This window comes from Setaria viridis, chromosome 8 (genome assembly GCF_005286985.2).
Source record: "Setaria viridis chromosome 8, Setaria_viridis_v4.0, whole genome shotgun sequence".
In the NCBI taxonomy this organism is placed as follows: Eukaryota; Viridiplantae; Streptophyta; class Magnoliopsida; order Poales; family Poaceae; genus Setaria; species Setaria viridis.
The window spans coordinates 13,117,945-13,132,046 of record NC_048270.2 but is presented as its reverse complement, the minus strand read 5'-3'; the positions used below and the strand labels follow the sequence as shown (position 1 = coordinate 13,132,046).

The window sequence follows — 14,102 nt, the reverse complement described above, 5'->3', positions numbered from 1 at the left end:
GTATAATAAAATATAAACACAATAACAAGAGCAATATGACGAGAAGAAAATAAAATGCTTATAGAAAGAAAAAAACATTGATGTGTCACTCGAATTATTCTGAAAATGCCTAGTGATGATATTCAGATCATGGGGGTGTTATGCACAACTGTGGTATTTGAATAACAAATTGAAGAAATTCATCTAGTAAACTGCTATATAGATTAGCAAATATTCGACTGAACTGATTGCATGGCCACAACAATCCGCTAGCCAGAAATTAAACAAAAATATGTTTTGTCAACAACAGAAAAACTATATTTAAATTATGCTAAATGTCTTCTCATGCACATAAATAATTCAAAGTTGACAAAAGTTGATCAACAACATATGTTTCATTACAGAAATCCATAATGAGCACTCCAAGAGTCAAACAAGTTCATGTCGATATTTATTTAAGCGACAAAGTCACAGCATAATGAGCACTCCATGATTCAAACAAAGGATCAAATTCATGAAAGCTGCTACAAATGTTGCAAATTCTGCAGGATGGTTGTTTTCATTCCTGCAAAATAAAAAAGTTATGAGAATAAGCTTCAAAACAAATGCATCTGTAGTCATGTAAAATGATAAAACATGAAAGTAAAACCACTGAGTTACAACAACAAAATATGCATGTGATGGCTTGCTACAGTAACCCAGCAGTTATAAATTTTTCATGTTCTATGCAATGAATATAAATAATCGAGCTTTGAAATTTCAAATAATATCTCATTCTTGTCACAAAGAGACATATTAACAACGCAACACATCTACATGAATAAGAGCATATAAATATATTTATAGATGGGAATGTGAGTACAGTCCTAAATTAAGAAGTAGTGTCCCTGTGCACTGCTACATAGTTATGAAATTAGGGTCTTTAAATAGTCTTTTTAATCCAAAGCAAGTTGGGGTAGGCATTGTACTGATACACATTTTGTCAAAAATTTGTTCAATTTAACTTCTCGAGGAGCTGGTTAATCCAGTTTTCTTGAGCTAAAAAAATGTTAAACAGTACTGAACTCAGGTGATATAATTGTTCAACTCAAGCCTAAAGTAATTTATAACACAAATAAACACCTGATTGCCATAAATGAGAAGTCAAAGTCATAGGTACCGAATTTGAAACCTGAGCACGATAAATCCATAAATTACTAGTAATTTATGCCTACTCTATCAAACATTTCAGTTTTGTACACATAATATAATGAAGGAAAAGTGATCAAATAGTTATTGACAAAAAAAATGGGATAGGACAAATGTGGGGGGAACTTACCAAGAATTGCCCACTGGGTAGAATATAATGTGCATCCAACAGGAAGCGCGGTTCAGAATGAACAATTGGATGAATATGTTGGAGCAGCATGACAAATATTATTTTTGTTTATTTTTATGGTTGGGGTCAGGATGGTTTTTTGTTTGATTAAGGGATGGAGAATAGCAAGGACAGATTCAGTCCTGAAGGATAATAAAGATGGCATTGTTTTTTTTTATTTAGATAACGAGGGGAATTAATTATCAAGAACAACAAAGGATGATTTATTTTTCTTGCATGATAGAGGAGGAATTTTGTGGGAGGTAAGAACTATGTAAGAACTAGAAAAGGAGTACAGTGAAAATCAAATAGGAGAAGTGACATGTGTGAAGTCGGACAGAATTGGAGTAACTGATGGGAACACACAAAAAGGATATGCTGACGTGGAGCAACAAATGGGATAGAATACCATAATTGTCAAATCAGTGGTTGCATTCAGCATGAAGCCTGAGTTGGAATGCGCAGCTGGCTGAATATCTTGGAGCAGGATGACATAATGTTTTTTTTCATTATAGATTTAAAGGACAACAAAGATGAACAGAAATTTCAAGCATGACAAAGCCATTTTTTGTTTATGTTTTATGGACAGCCAGCGTGGGGCTTGTGGGAGGGGTGGGGTCGGGAGGGGTGGGGTCAATTTTCAAGCACAATAAAGTATCCTGAGAAGAAGTATGTGGGAGCGAGAAATAGAGCCCTTGTTTACCTCACCCCCAACTCCCAACTTTGGCACTATGCACAAAGAAGATTCCCCATCACATCAAACTTGCGATACATGCATGGAGTACTAAATGTAGACGAAATCAAAAACTAATTACACAGTTTTGTTGTACTTTGCGAGACGAATCTTTTAAGTCTAATTAGTCAATATTTAGACAATAATTCACAAATACAAACGAAACGCTACAGTGTCGCATTTATGGCAAAATGCCAATTTTGCTACTTCCAAATTGGAACTAAACAAGGTCAGAGTGCGTAGAAAACAAGACAAGAGTGAAATGTGTGTGGTCCAACAGAATGGGACCACCACGATGACATGGAGCTGGTGGTATTAATATTAATCGGAAAAACATGCATCCAGCAATGAACCGTGATGCATCCGCTGCAAGTTGAAACAGAGGAGCAATAATAGAAACAGAAGAGCAAGAGAAATAGAAGCAGTGGTGAACTGGACAAATCATCCAAAGAAGTATTTTGATTAGATGATGCTTTAGTTTCAGAAGATAGGATTAGATTATGTAGGGCTAAATGGCTAATTAAGAATCACATTTGGATGCCTGCCCAGTCCCAAATCGGACACCAGGCTTAACTTTGCAACTCTGCCACAGGAAAAGTAAGCATACGTACGTTACTATACATACGGAAAAATAAAGAGACAAGTGAGCAACTATACGTGCAAATTTTATGGGAAACGAATTTCTTACCTTCCCTTTCATCGTTGGCAGTCAGCAAGTCCGAACTGATTTCTATCAAAAAAGCAAGTCCGAACTGATTACCGATCGTCGAAACACCAACAGGGAAACAGAGGATATACGTTAGCAAATGAAAGGAACGATCAAGTATATGTGGCACCTCAATGCTGGGTATATGTAAGAAAGCAAAAGTACCTTTGCTGTCCGGACCCTTACGTACGTCTTCGTTCTCATCCTCTGCCATTAACAATTCGCAAATTCTTGACAGCACAAGAGTTGGATGATTCGGGTGGCTGTCAACTGCATCCCTGATTTTGGTCTCTGCATCCTCCACCTCCCTAGTCCTGGCACCATCACAGTTAACTTTGACGGTGACATGTTTAAGGGAAGGGAGGTTCTCCATGCCAACATCAAAACCGCCGCCCACTCTCTTCCCTGCTTCAAAGGATAACTTAAGCCTTTGAAGCCTTGGCATCACTCCTTGTCCAAACACCAGCCAGCATCTTGAATAGTGCGTAAACTCAAACTCTGCTAGAGAGCGGAAGGGCTTATCACTGCCAATGACCAGCCGTTCTTCAGTGGTGCCATAAAAATCTACTTGTAGCTTAAGGAAACGTAGCACGGGCAAAGCTCCAAGCAGTTGGATATCAACCTGCCTTAGCACCCGGACGCAGATGGACAAGCAGGAGAGCTCACAGAGGGATGAAAACCAACGTGGCAACTCAGAGAAGATAAAGCCGCGCCCATTAAAGCTTTGTAGGTGAGCAGGGCCTCTCCACTGCTCCGGCATACAATCGAGGGAACATGACCCACAGCCAACAAAATTTAGAGTGACAATATTGTTTAGATTAATGAGGCTCTGGAGAAATGTCTTAATGAGACCATTTTTATGAAGTCCGGTTATATCCAGCACCCGTAGTTCAGTAAGCTTAACTAGCTCTGCCAGGGTGTTTGGTGACTTTTCCACATCGAGCACTGCCAGCTGTTGCAGGCACACTAGGTGCCCAATCCCATCTGGAAATTTCACCTCTGTATCAGTAATCAGACGTTCAAGCTGTTTTAGCTGAACAATACTAGGTGGCAGTTCTTCTAGGGACGTGCCCCACAAATCCAATGTCCGTAGACTCTGTAGGTTTCCAATATGTTCTAGAAGCTCAGTTGCAAGCTCCCCTCGTAGTTCCAGATATCTCAGATGATGCAAACGGAAAATATCCTTAGGATCATTGTTCTTGCTTGGAGAAAGTTCCAAAACCAAAACACGTAGGACAGAAAACCTTGAAAGAGGTTGCATCCATTGAAAGGCATCACCTAGTGCAATGAGTGACCTCACATGTGACATGTCCACCGTTGCTGGCATTGCTGTTTGCCCTTCCTTTCTATCTTCTGTATCAGTATCTAACTCGCTACCTTGAAGCGATAATCGTCGAATCTTACATGCTGATGTTTTGAGGTCCGGGCCTTCTGATAGCATAGCAAAATTTTCTTGAGCTGCAAGGTAAATGATAAGATCAAGTACCATATCGTGCACTCGACATGCTCTTGCACTACCATTTTCATTCATGTCTACCGGCTGAATCATGCTTCTATTAATAAGCTCACTGAAATATATTTCTCCTAGATCATATAAGTTGCTGCCCTTTTTTTCATCAACAAAACCTTCTGCTACCCAAAGCCGTATCAAGTCATTTCTTCGAATCACAGAATCCTCTGGAAACATGCTTAGATATAATAAACAAGACTTCAGATAGGATGGAAGATCACCGTAACTAAGGTATAATATCTTTCGCATGTTCTTAAGACTCTTGTCCTTTTCAAGTCCTGAACCCATGGAATTGTACGCACCATACCATTCGTACTTTGTTTTATTTGGTATACAAGCCAACATACTTGATACAGTGATGATAGCTAATGGTATCCCACCACACTTCTTCAAAATTTTTGTTGTGACCTCCTCAAGGTCAGAATGAATTACCTGTTCTTCATTAAAGATCCTTGTACAAAGCAGCCTTTTGGAATCCTCATCAGAGAGTGGATCTAGTTCATACAAAGCGCCGTCAACAGAAGTCAAATTAGCGATGTCAACATTGCGAGTTGTCACAATAACTCTGCTACCATGATTCATGTCAATAAGAGCAGACATGATGGTTTTCCACGCTTCTTCCTCCCATACATCATCAATTACAATTAGATACCTGTGGTTTTGCAATGGTTCAGATGCATGATTTTTAGAAGTTAGTTAATACAAGTGTATAGTTATAATAGAGGTACAGTACAAAATTTAGCTTGATTGGGTTTCAAAACTGGATTAGGACAGCTTGTCACAATGCAAATTAAACTTCTCAATTGTATAGGTCTTGTTGCGACAATCAAAATGAATATATAGAAAGTCCAATGTTGAGTTTTGGTCAAAATGAATATATAGAAAGTCCAATGTTGAGTTTTGGTGAGGGAGTTTAGGCTTTAGAAAGAGCTAAACTAGAGGAAGCAGGTCAGACTGAGTTGCAAAACTGGCAAGATTGTTTTTGCCTGCGTATTGCGAGTTAAGAGTTGTATTCTAACAAGAAATTTGTAATAGCTTTGACTATTTCTCCCACCCTATAAAAATATAGGACCCAGGCATGTAGGGACTGTGGCACCCTAGGAGCAGAAGGGGGTGTTTGGGGGGTGGGGGGCATGGGTTTTTGGGGAAGGCACTCTTGGGGCGAGCAGGGTGATGATAGCCATGAGATGAGATGGCCAAGAACTAGCGAAGACACTTAAGTTCTTCACAAAGAGTATGCCAGCAAGGAGTCCACAAGCGAGATCATAATAAGAGGAACAACTATAGTAAGGTCGTTGTTACAAAGGAAAATTCGGTTGCTGGGCATCTGATGAATGCCCAGTAATAAATGGTTCCTATATTTGATTGATGATGGTAGTTAGCCACTATCATTTAACACTGCATGTGGTACTTCATAATAGGCTGCACAACTATTGTAAGTCATACTCCCTAGGTTCTATTTCTTTTGTCCTTATTAACATTTTGCAACAGTATGTTTATGTATACTAATAAAATTACGCTTGTCTTAAAAACATTTATGGAGAAAAATCTAGTAATCTATTTTTTTTCTGCCAAATCTTCCCAGTTGTAAATGTATTAACAGCAAAACATTTAAAAGTTTGACAGCACGATTCTAAATGGAAAAAATAGAAGAGAAACTGAACAGAATGCAGGGGTACTAGGTATATAGCACATACTTCTTGTCCATGAGGAATTGCCTGATACTCCTTATAAGTTCTTCAGGATCCTTTTCTCCAATATTGGTGCATATATCTTTACTAATTTGCCGTAGTATGCTGCTGAAAATCTGCTTCACGTTCGGCTTGAGTGACACCGAAACAAAAGCTTTACAGTCAAATTGGCCCCCAAGCCTTTCGTACACCATATTGGCAATTGTCGTTTTGCCCAGGCCTCCAACTCCAACGATAGAGACAACCATTAGCTTCTGTTGTTGCGGACCCTTCCCTTGTGTTAGCAAGTTGGAGATCCTCTCTGTAGGGCCATCAGTGCCAACTAGCTTCGATGCATGCTCAAAGCTTGCCAGGACGCGAGGGTCAATGAGGTTCGTGTCAGGTTGCGCTGCATTAGCTTCAAATCTGTACCTTTCTCGCCTACCGGTAACCTCCTCGATGCGTCTCTTGATCTCTTGAATGTCATTGCCCATATGATGGCGATTTTTGATCTTTGTCAACAATCCCATGGTCCTATCGAAAAACTTTCTGAAGCTATGCGCGTGGACAGGAACAGGACCATCGACACTCACCTTGAAAGCATCGACACTGTCCTCAATATCATACACCAGCTCCTTCAAGTCCCTCACCCAGATCTTGTTAAGATCATCGATCTGATGAGCAGGCAGCCTGGACACCCTTTCGAGGGCAGCCTGCATGCTCTCCATTTCAGCTTGCAGGAACCTGATCTCCCCCCTCACCCTCTTCTGCAACTTGTATTCATCGCTGAGAAGGGTGGCAAGCTTGGGGAGAAGGCTGCCCAGAGCTGCCGTTGCGAGCTCCATGCATGCCTTGCTCTCTTTGGTGGCTACCTAGCTATTGATGTTTTGATATGGCGATTGGGAGCGGAAGTTCTGTCAGCTGTGGGGAAGAGATGGGAGCAAGAGTTCCCTGAAAGGTTGTGAAGACTAGAACCATATCGCAGAGGTCAAGGTCTCGTTGGTCTCTAAAAACAATAGGGAAAATACAGAGCTCTTTTATTAATCACACAGTTGCTAGTTGTCTGCCATGTGCGCCTGTCACATACATATAAAGCTGCACAAACCATCACTAATTTCGTATATTCTATTTCTTAGCTGTTTTGTAGTGAAATTTTTGCATTGTAATTTCATTAGTAAGCTACAATAGGTCGGCCACATCATGTTGTTCCTACGAACTTTGAGCTGAGCCTGTAATTAGAATCAAGGTGATTTAATCCCCTCTAATCTCCCAGCAAAAAGGCTCATGCAGTCATGGACTCATGGTCCGTTTATACTTGTATAAAAAACATCATTTATCAGACATTTAGTTATCCATGAAGCTTCATCTCCGGATAGGAAAATTTATATTCGATTCATTCAAATGGGCACCAACCCGGCCGATCCCACATTCAGTTCTCTATACATGTGCGTTGATTCCATCGGTTTTTTTCCGTACTTTGTTGCAGACTCTCATCTTTTCATGGTGATAAAAAAATTCGGGTGCGTGCCCTATGGATCCCTCGAAAGTCCCTGGAGCGGCGGCCGGGACCCGAGGTCGACGGGGGTAGGGTCCTCTAGCGACGTGGAAAGAGGCCGGAGCTCCGAGAACGGCGCGCGGTGAGTTCCCTAGGCGGCGCTTATTGTAATTAGCAATCGTTGTTTTGCCCGGTCCTCCAACTCCAACGACTGAGGCAACCATTAGCTTATTGTTTGGCGCACCACCCTTGCCTTTAATCAGCAAGTTGCAGTTGCAGATCTTCGCTGCAGGGCCGTCAGTCCCAACAAGATTCGCTGCATCTTCAAAGCAAGCAAGCACGCGAGGGTCGATTTGGTTCCTATCAGACTGCGCTGCTGTGGCTTCAAACTTGAACCTTTCTCGCCTATTAGAAACCTCATGGATGCGTCTCTTGATGTCTTGAATGTCATCGGCTATGATGCCGATTCTTGGCTTTTGTCAAGAAGCCGATGGTCCTGTCAAAAAATCGTCTGAAGCTGTGCGGCTTGGTGTGAACAGGAGAATCGACACGCACCATGAAAACATCGATGCTGTCCTGAATATCATAGACAAGCTCCTTCAAGTCCCTCGCCCAGATCTTGTGAACACCATCTATCCGATCAGCTGGGAGATTTGACACCTTGTTGAGGGCAGCCTGCATGCTCTCCATCTCTGCTTGCCGGAACCTGATCTTCCCCTCTCAACCCCTTTTGCAGCTTGTACTCGTCAGCGAGGTAGGCCTGCTAATGGGACGGTTTGAAATCAGTGGCGGATCCAGAAACGGGCTCCGCCCCGGGCTAACTAATATAAGGCTTAAAATTTTACTAGCCATACACTATTAGATATAATATATTTTTCAAAGAGCACAATTCAACCAATAGACTCAAACAATACATAGAATATTGAAGGTAGAAAAGTACCAAATTAAGAGTCTTCCATGATAAAAAAAGAACCATACATGTCTTCATGAATTAACACCACTTCCACTTGTTCCGACGTCCTCAATTCTACATTAAAATTTTCAACATATCAGCCCTATATAAAGCAAGATAACATTATGTATTGAAATAGACTAATACAAGTAAACAACACGCACCTTGAGCCCTCATTTGGCAAATTCATCTTACGGTTTCTTAAGCCTTGAAAGCGCTTTAGAATTTTTTCATCTTCAATCGACGCAAACAAATCTCGCTCAATATAGCACATCATGCTATTATTCAACCAATCATCATTCATTTTATTTCTTCGTTCAGTCTTGATAATATTCATAGCAGAAAAGGCTCTTTCAACTGTTGCTGTTGCCACTGGCAAAATCAATGCAAGTTCAATGAGACGATACACCAAAGGAAAAACTGTATCTCTTCCACTCTGAACCATCTTCTCAGCAAGGTTACCAAGATCAATACAAGTGTCAAAATTATCATCATTTCTGACTTCATCAATGAATATAGGAAGGTCACCCGCAAGCTTTATGCAGTCATAATCACAGAAGTCATCTTTATAAATCTTAGCAAGCTCAACTAACTTCTGTACTTCAAAGTTGGCAAAAGAATCCCTCGGATCAAGACAAGCAACGCATCTCAAGAGTTGAGTTGATCTTTCTGGAAATCGATTGTTTAACTCACAATAAACTTGATCAATCACAACATTGAAAATTCCATGATGAAAATGATGGTAGTAACTCACTAGTTTAGCACCACGACATCTCGAACGACCTCTAACTGGTATCATATCTTCCATATTAGGAATTTCTATGTTGTTGAGGAGGCAAAACTCCTTTACTTCTTCAAAAAGAGCATCCCAACCATTTTCCCTCATTTCATTCATATTTCTCATCACAGAGCCAATTAATCCTATTGCACGAACAATGTTTTGATTTTTCTTTTGCAAACATTGTGACAAGTCTTGAGTCATCCCCAGTACTCTAATCATAAGATGTAATATGAACACAAATTCAAATGACTCCATTCTTTGAATCAATCCAGAGGCTGTAGTTTTTTTTTCCCCATCAGTTCCATCTTCACTAATATTCTCCAATACCTCCAGTACAGAGGACCACATGATCATAAGATGTGCCAATGTTTTGTGATGTGTACCCCACCGTGTATCACCAGGCCTAGCAAGACTAGTTTCTTGGTTTTTCCCTCTCCCAGAAAAAATAGCACTACTATCTAACTGCTCAACAAGCTTATCATGATGACTTTGAAGGAGTTGATCTTTCCTCTTGCAAGAAGCACTAACAACATTGACGATTGAAGTGACATAATTGAAGAAATCAAAAGTTGAGCCACAACACTTGGCTACAGAAACTACCACAAGCTGCAATTGATGAGCAAAACAATGGATGTAAAAGGCATATGGGTTTTCGTTCAATACCAGTCTTTGTAACCCATGAAATTGTCCTCTCATATTTGAAGCTCCATCATATCCTTGCCCTCTAATCTTGGAAATAGATAGACCATATCTTCTAAGCATAGTATCCAATGCTTCTTTTAGTGAAGTTGATGTGGTGTCAGAAACATGTTCAATGCCAAGAAACCTCTCAATCACACTTCCTTTATCATTGACAAACCTACAAGAGAAAAGAGAAAATAGTGTTACTTGAAAGCAACAAAACAAAACCAATAAAATAACCAAATAGAGAAAAGGTATATACCTCACAACCACAGCCATTTGTTCCTTAATAGATGCATCACGAGCCTCGTCGACAAGAACCGCAAAACAACGATCTCCTATTTCACTTTTAATTAACTCACTTGTCTCCTCTGCACAAGCCCTAGCCAAATCTTTCTGAACCATTGGACTACTCATTTGATTATTCCCTAGAGCATTTTCACCGGTCACAAGTGCAGCCTTAGGATCCTTATTTCTGTACCATTCGAGCATCTCCATAAAGTTCCCTTTATTTCTAGATGTTTTAGACTCATCATGTCCACGAAAGGCTAGAGCTTGCAAAAGGAGAAATCTAGCAATGCCTAACATGATACTTAAACGAGCTTTATATGCCTCCTCTTCTGCTGCACTTGTAACAGACCATACATGTTCAACACTTTGCCTCTGATTTTTGAAATCAAGTGCACGTTTTCTTGCATTATTATGAAAGCCATCAATTGATTGAGCATGCTCCTTGAAACAATTCTTTGCATTCTTCCAATTTCTAAACCCAACTTTGGTGAATGTATCATTACTATGAAACCCAGCTTGTTGTGGCTTAAAGAGATAACAATAAAAGCAATAAGCTGCATCCTTGGCTACACTGTACTCTAACCAATCAAATTGATCAAACCATGATCCAACAAATCCTCTTGATTGACCTTTACCATCTTTTTTCGTTTTTGGAAACTTATGACCACCTGGCCTATATGGACCTATTTGTAGATATGCTCTCCTTGCCTCATCCCTAATGTCATGATAAAAATCATCAATTGGCTTCCTTTCTCCTAGATCAGCAACTATATCTCTCATATCAAGTTCAATCCGTGGTCTTTTTTGCTCAACCCGGCTCTCTACACTTTCGGCACTACTCTTTTTAGCATAGTATTTCTCCATTCTAAGTTATGATTATGAAATGTTGCAATTGCAATTTGCAAACTAAGACTCAAATACTTCCTGCTCAAATCAATGAAATGAAATATTCACTATCATTACTTTGCATAGAAATAGCAATTTTTAAAAAAATTGCATACCGGAGCAGGGGAACAAATTCAATAGACAATAGGTGAGCAGAACAGTGCCGGCCATCGGGCGTGGGCGCGCTGCGCGGCCGCCGGCGCGCCGCCGGTCCGCGGGAGCCGGGGGCGGGCTGGCGGACGGCGGCCTACCGGCGGGGGCGCGGGCGGCGCACTAGCGGCCGGCGGCCGGCGGGGGCCCGGCCGCGCGGGGCCGCGGCTGCCGGCTGGCGTCATGGCGGCGCACCGCGCGCGGGCGGCCGGCGAAGGCGCGGCCGCGCGGGGCTGCGGGCGTCGCCGCGTCAGGCGACCAGCGGGCGCGCGGCCGTGTGGGGCTGCGGGCGGCGCACTGGCGGCCGGCGGGGGCCCGGCCGCGCGGGGCCGCGGGTGGCGCCGCGGCGGCGCGCCGCGCGCGGGCGGCCGGCGAAGGTGCGGCCGCGCGGGGCCGCGGCCCGCGGGCGTCGGGCGACCGGCGGGGGCGTGGCGCGCGGGGCTGCGGCCGGCGGGCGACCGGCGAAGGGCGCGACGCGCGGGCGGCCGGCGGCGGCGCAGCCGCGGGTGGCTGGCGGGGGCGCGGCGGCACTGGGCCGCGGCTGGCGGCGCGCCGGGGCCGCGGGGGGGGGGGGGGGGGGCGGCGCGCGGAGCCGCGGACGACGGCGAGATGGGCGGGCAGGCGAATCGGGCACTCGGGCAGCCGGGCAGGAGCAGGCGCATGCTCACATCAGCAGGCCACCGCGCATGCTCACATGGCCACATGGGCCGGCCGGAACTGCTAGGGCAACGGGGAGTTGTTGGGCCGCCTAGCAACGGGGAGTTGTTGGGCCGTCTGGCGCCTGCCGCCTGGGCTGACTTCTCTTCGGGGTGGGCTAATGGGCCAAAATGCTTTTTTATACTATTTTTATGAAGAAGTTTTCCACTGCTCTTGGGCCTCGCCCCGGGCTGCAGCCCGGGCAGCCCGGGGCCCAGATCCGCCCCTGTTTGAAATGACTTTTATAAGGCGGGTTGAAATAGGTTTTATGGGTGGGTGAATGAGTCAATTTATCGTAGATTTGGAGCTGGTTTCAACCCATCAGCAGGCCAACAGCAAGGAGGGTGCCCAGGTTGGGGAGAAGGCTGCCCAGAGCCGCCGTTACGAGCCCACGGATGCTTTGCTCTCCTTGGTAGCTACCTAACGGAGACAAGAATGGATCTGGTGCATGGAGTGGAAGCTGGTGCTGTTGCCCATGGAGAGTTGGAGACCCCTAAAGCTGGTGCTGTTGTCCGGCATGCGCGTGTGCCCCACCATTCATGCCAGCAGTTAATTTCGTGGACCCCAGAAAGGTGATTGATTTACTAAAAAAAGGAATGGTGATTGCTTGGCATGTTGGTATTCCGTTGTAATAAGCCAGCAGCACCTAATGTTTAATATAAGCATTCGTCTACCGAGTAGGAATTTTCGATCCTCGGAGGCCTTTTATTACCGGGTCATAACACCAACCGGTACTAATTCATCCTTGTACTAACGTGCGAAATTAGTACTGAGTAGAAATTTTCGATCCTCGGAGGCTTTTTATTATAACACCGCCCGGTAATAAAAGGCTTGGACCATTTAGTAGGCAACGACACCAGTACTTGCGGAGTACCATTTAGTACCGGGCAATAACACCAACATTTAGTACCGGGCGGTGTTATTGGCCGGTATTAAAGGCCTCTCCACGGGTTACTTCCAAAGGAAAAGTATATCTAACTCTATCAAATCTGTTGTGTAGGTGAGATGGTAAGAAAGGTTCGCGCGAGGCTTGAGGTCGTGGTTTTGAATCTCACGTACCGCACACGCGCATATTCCGCGTGATTTGTGACTATGCTCGTGTGCAGGGGCCTCCCTCATCAATTTTTTTCTTTGTTTTTTGGGTGCAAAGCCGTCGGTCTGGAGCCCGCTACTAAGGGGGTTACTGACTGGTACTAATGGTCGATTCTCCAATAGTAATTGAAGCAAATCTAACACTTTCTTGATTACTGAATGAAGTTAATTTTCGCAAGATTGCCTATTAAAACTAGTTTTAGGACGCATAAACAACCCCTAGGTGATTTAATCCAAATATATATGACCGCATCAAAGAAGAAATTGATCGGTTACTAAAAGTTGGGTTTATTTGGCCATGTAGATATGTGGAATGGATTTCTAACATTGTGCCTGTTGAAAAGAAAAATACCGGTAAAATTAGAGTGTGTATTTACTTTAGAGATTTAAATAAGGTAACTCCTAAAGATAAGTATCCTATGCCTATAGCCGACATGTTGATCAATGATGCTTCTAGTTATAAATGGATTAGATTTTTGGAGGGCAATGCTGGTTATAATCAAATCTTCATGGCTGAGGAAGATATATCTAAGATAGCTTTTCATTGCCCTAGTTTTGTTGGTTTATTTGAGTGGACTGTTATGACTTTTGGGTTGAAAAATGCTGGTGCTACATATCAACGTGTTATGAATTTAATTTTTCATGATCTGTTGGGTATTGTGTTGGAAATATATATTGATGATGTGGTTGTTAAATCGTATGGGTTTGATGATCGTTTAGCCGATTTACGATTAGCTTTTGAAAGAATGCGATGGTATGGGTTAAAGACGAATCCACTCAAATGTGCTTTTGGTGTGTTGGCTAGTAAGTTTTTGGATTTCATAATACATGAGCACGGTGTAGAGATTGACCCTAAGAAAGTGGAGTCAATTAAAAAATTGGAGGAGCCTAGATGTAAAAGGGATGTACAGAAGTTATTAGTCCATGTATATTGACGATCCGATAGATCTAGTTCTCTGTAATTAAATGAATCAATGATAACGATTAATAGGAACGACCATCTGTCATTATAGTTGTCATTGTTTTTTTTATTTGGTCCTCTAATGATATTGAAGTCACCACCTATTAGTATACTAATAGGTAAGGTTTCCTTCCTACACAATTGGACTAACTCAGTAAGGAAA

At 42.9% G+C, this 14,102-nt stretch overlaps 2 protein-coding genes across 7 annotated transcripts; both read right to left on the bottom strand.

Annotated features, from left to right (window-relative positions):
• Window positions 1-305: 305 nt before the first annotated feature.
• On the bottom strand, window positions 306-6,954 carry LOC117833640 (disease resistance protein RGA5). Of its 6 annotated transcripts, none has more exons than XR_011898939.1 (5): window positions 5,983-6,953; window positions 2,941-4,937; window positions 2,758-2,799; window positions 1,298-2,652; window positions 306-544 (listed from the first exon to the last, which is right to left on the bottom strand). XR_011898939.1 is itself a non-coding variant. In XM_034713212.2 (4 exons), the coding sequence occupies exons 1-4, from the start codon at window positions 6,798-6,800 to the stop codon at window positions 504-506; spliced, it is 2,898 nt and encodes a 965-aa protein (XP_034569103.1). In that variant the 5' UTR covers window positions 6,801-6,953; the 3' UTR covers window positions 306-503. The 6 variants fall into 6 exon arrangements, 3 of the variants coding, with proteins under 3 accessions (XP_034569103.1, XP_034569105.1, XP_034569102.1); XR_011898938.1 differs by having other exon boundaries at window positions 2,758-2,821; window positions 5,983-6,952; XR_011898937.1 differs by having other exon boundaries at window positions 1,298-2,799; window positions 5,983-6,954.
• LOC140220216 (uncharacterized) lies at window positions 6,832-10,287 on the bottom strand. The gene is made up of 2 exons (XM_072290243.1): window positions 8,567-10,287; window positions 6,832-6,961 (listed from the first exon to the last, which is right to left on the bottom strand). Exons 1-2 carry the CDS (start codon window positions 10,279-10,281, stop codon window positions 6,832-6,834), a joined length of 1,845 nt encoding a protein of 614 aa, XP_072146344.1. The 5' UTR covers window positions 10,282-10,287.
• Window positions 10,288-14,102: the final 3,815 nt, after the last annotated feature.

Excerpts from the sequence above, each read along its gene's own strand:
- LOC140220216 (XM_072290243.1), bottom strand. The coding sequence starts at position 10,281 with ATGAGTAGTCCAATGGTTCAGAAAGATTTGGCTAGGGCTTGTGCAGAG. Across the intron at positions 6,962-8,566 it reads TTGCCAAATGAGGGCTCAAG|AGACCAACGAGACCTTGACC; the intron begins GTGCGTGTTGTT and ends TATTGTTTTTAG.
- LOC117833640 (XM_034713211.2), bottom strand. The coding sequence starts at position 6,800 with ATGGAGCTCGCAACGGCAGCTCTGGGCAGCCTTCTCCCCAAGCTTGCC. Across the intron at positions 4,938-5,982 it reads CAATTCCTCATGGACAAGAA|GTATCTAATTGTAATTGATG; the intron begins GTATGTGCTATA and ends GCAAAACCACAG. Across the intron at positions 2,800-2,940 it reads TAAGGGTCCGGACAGCAAAG|AAATCAGTTCGGACTTGCTG; the intron begins GTACTTTTGCTT and ends CTTTTTTGATAG.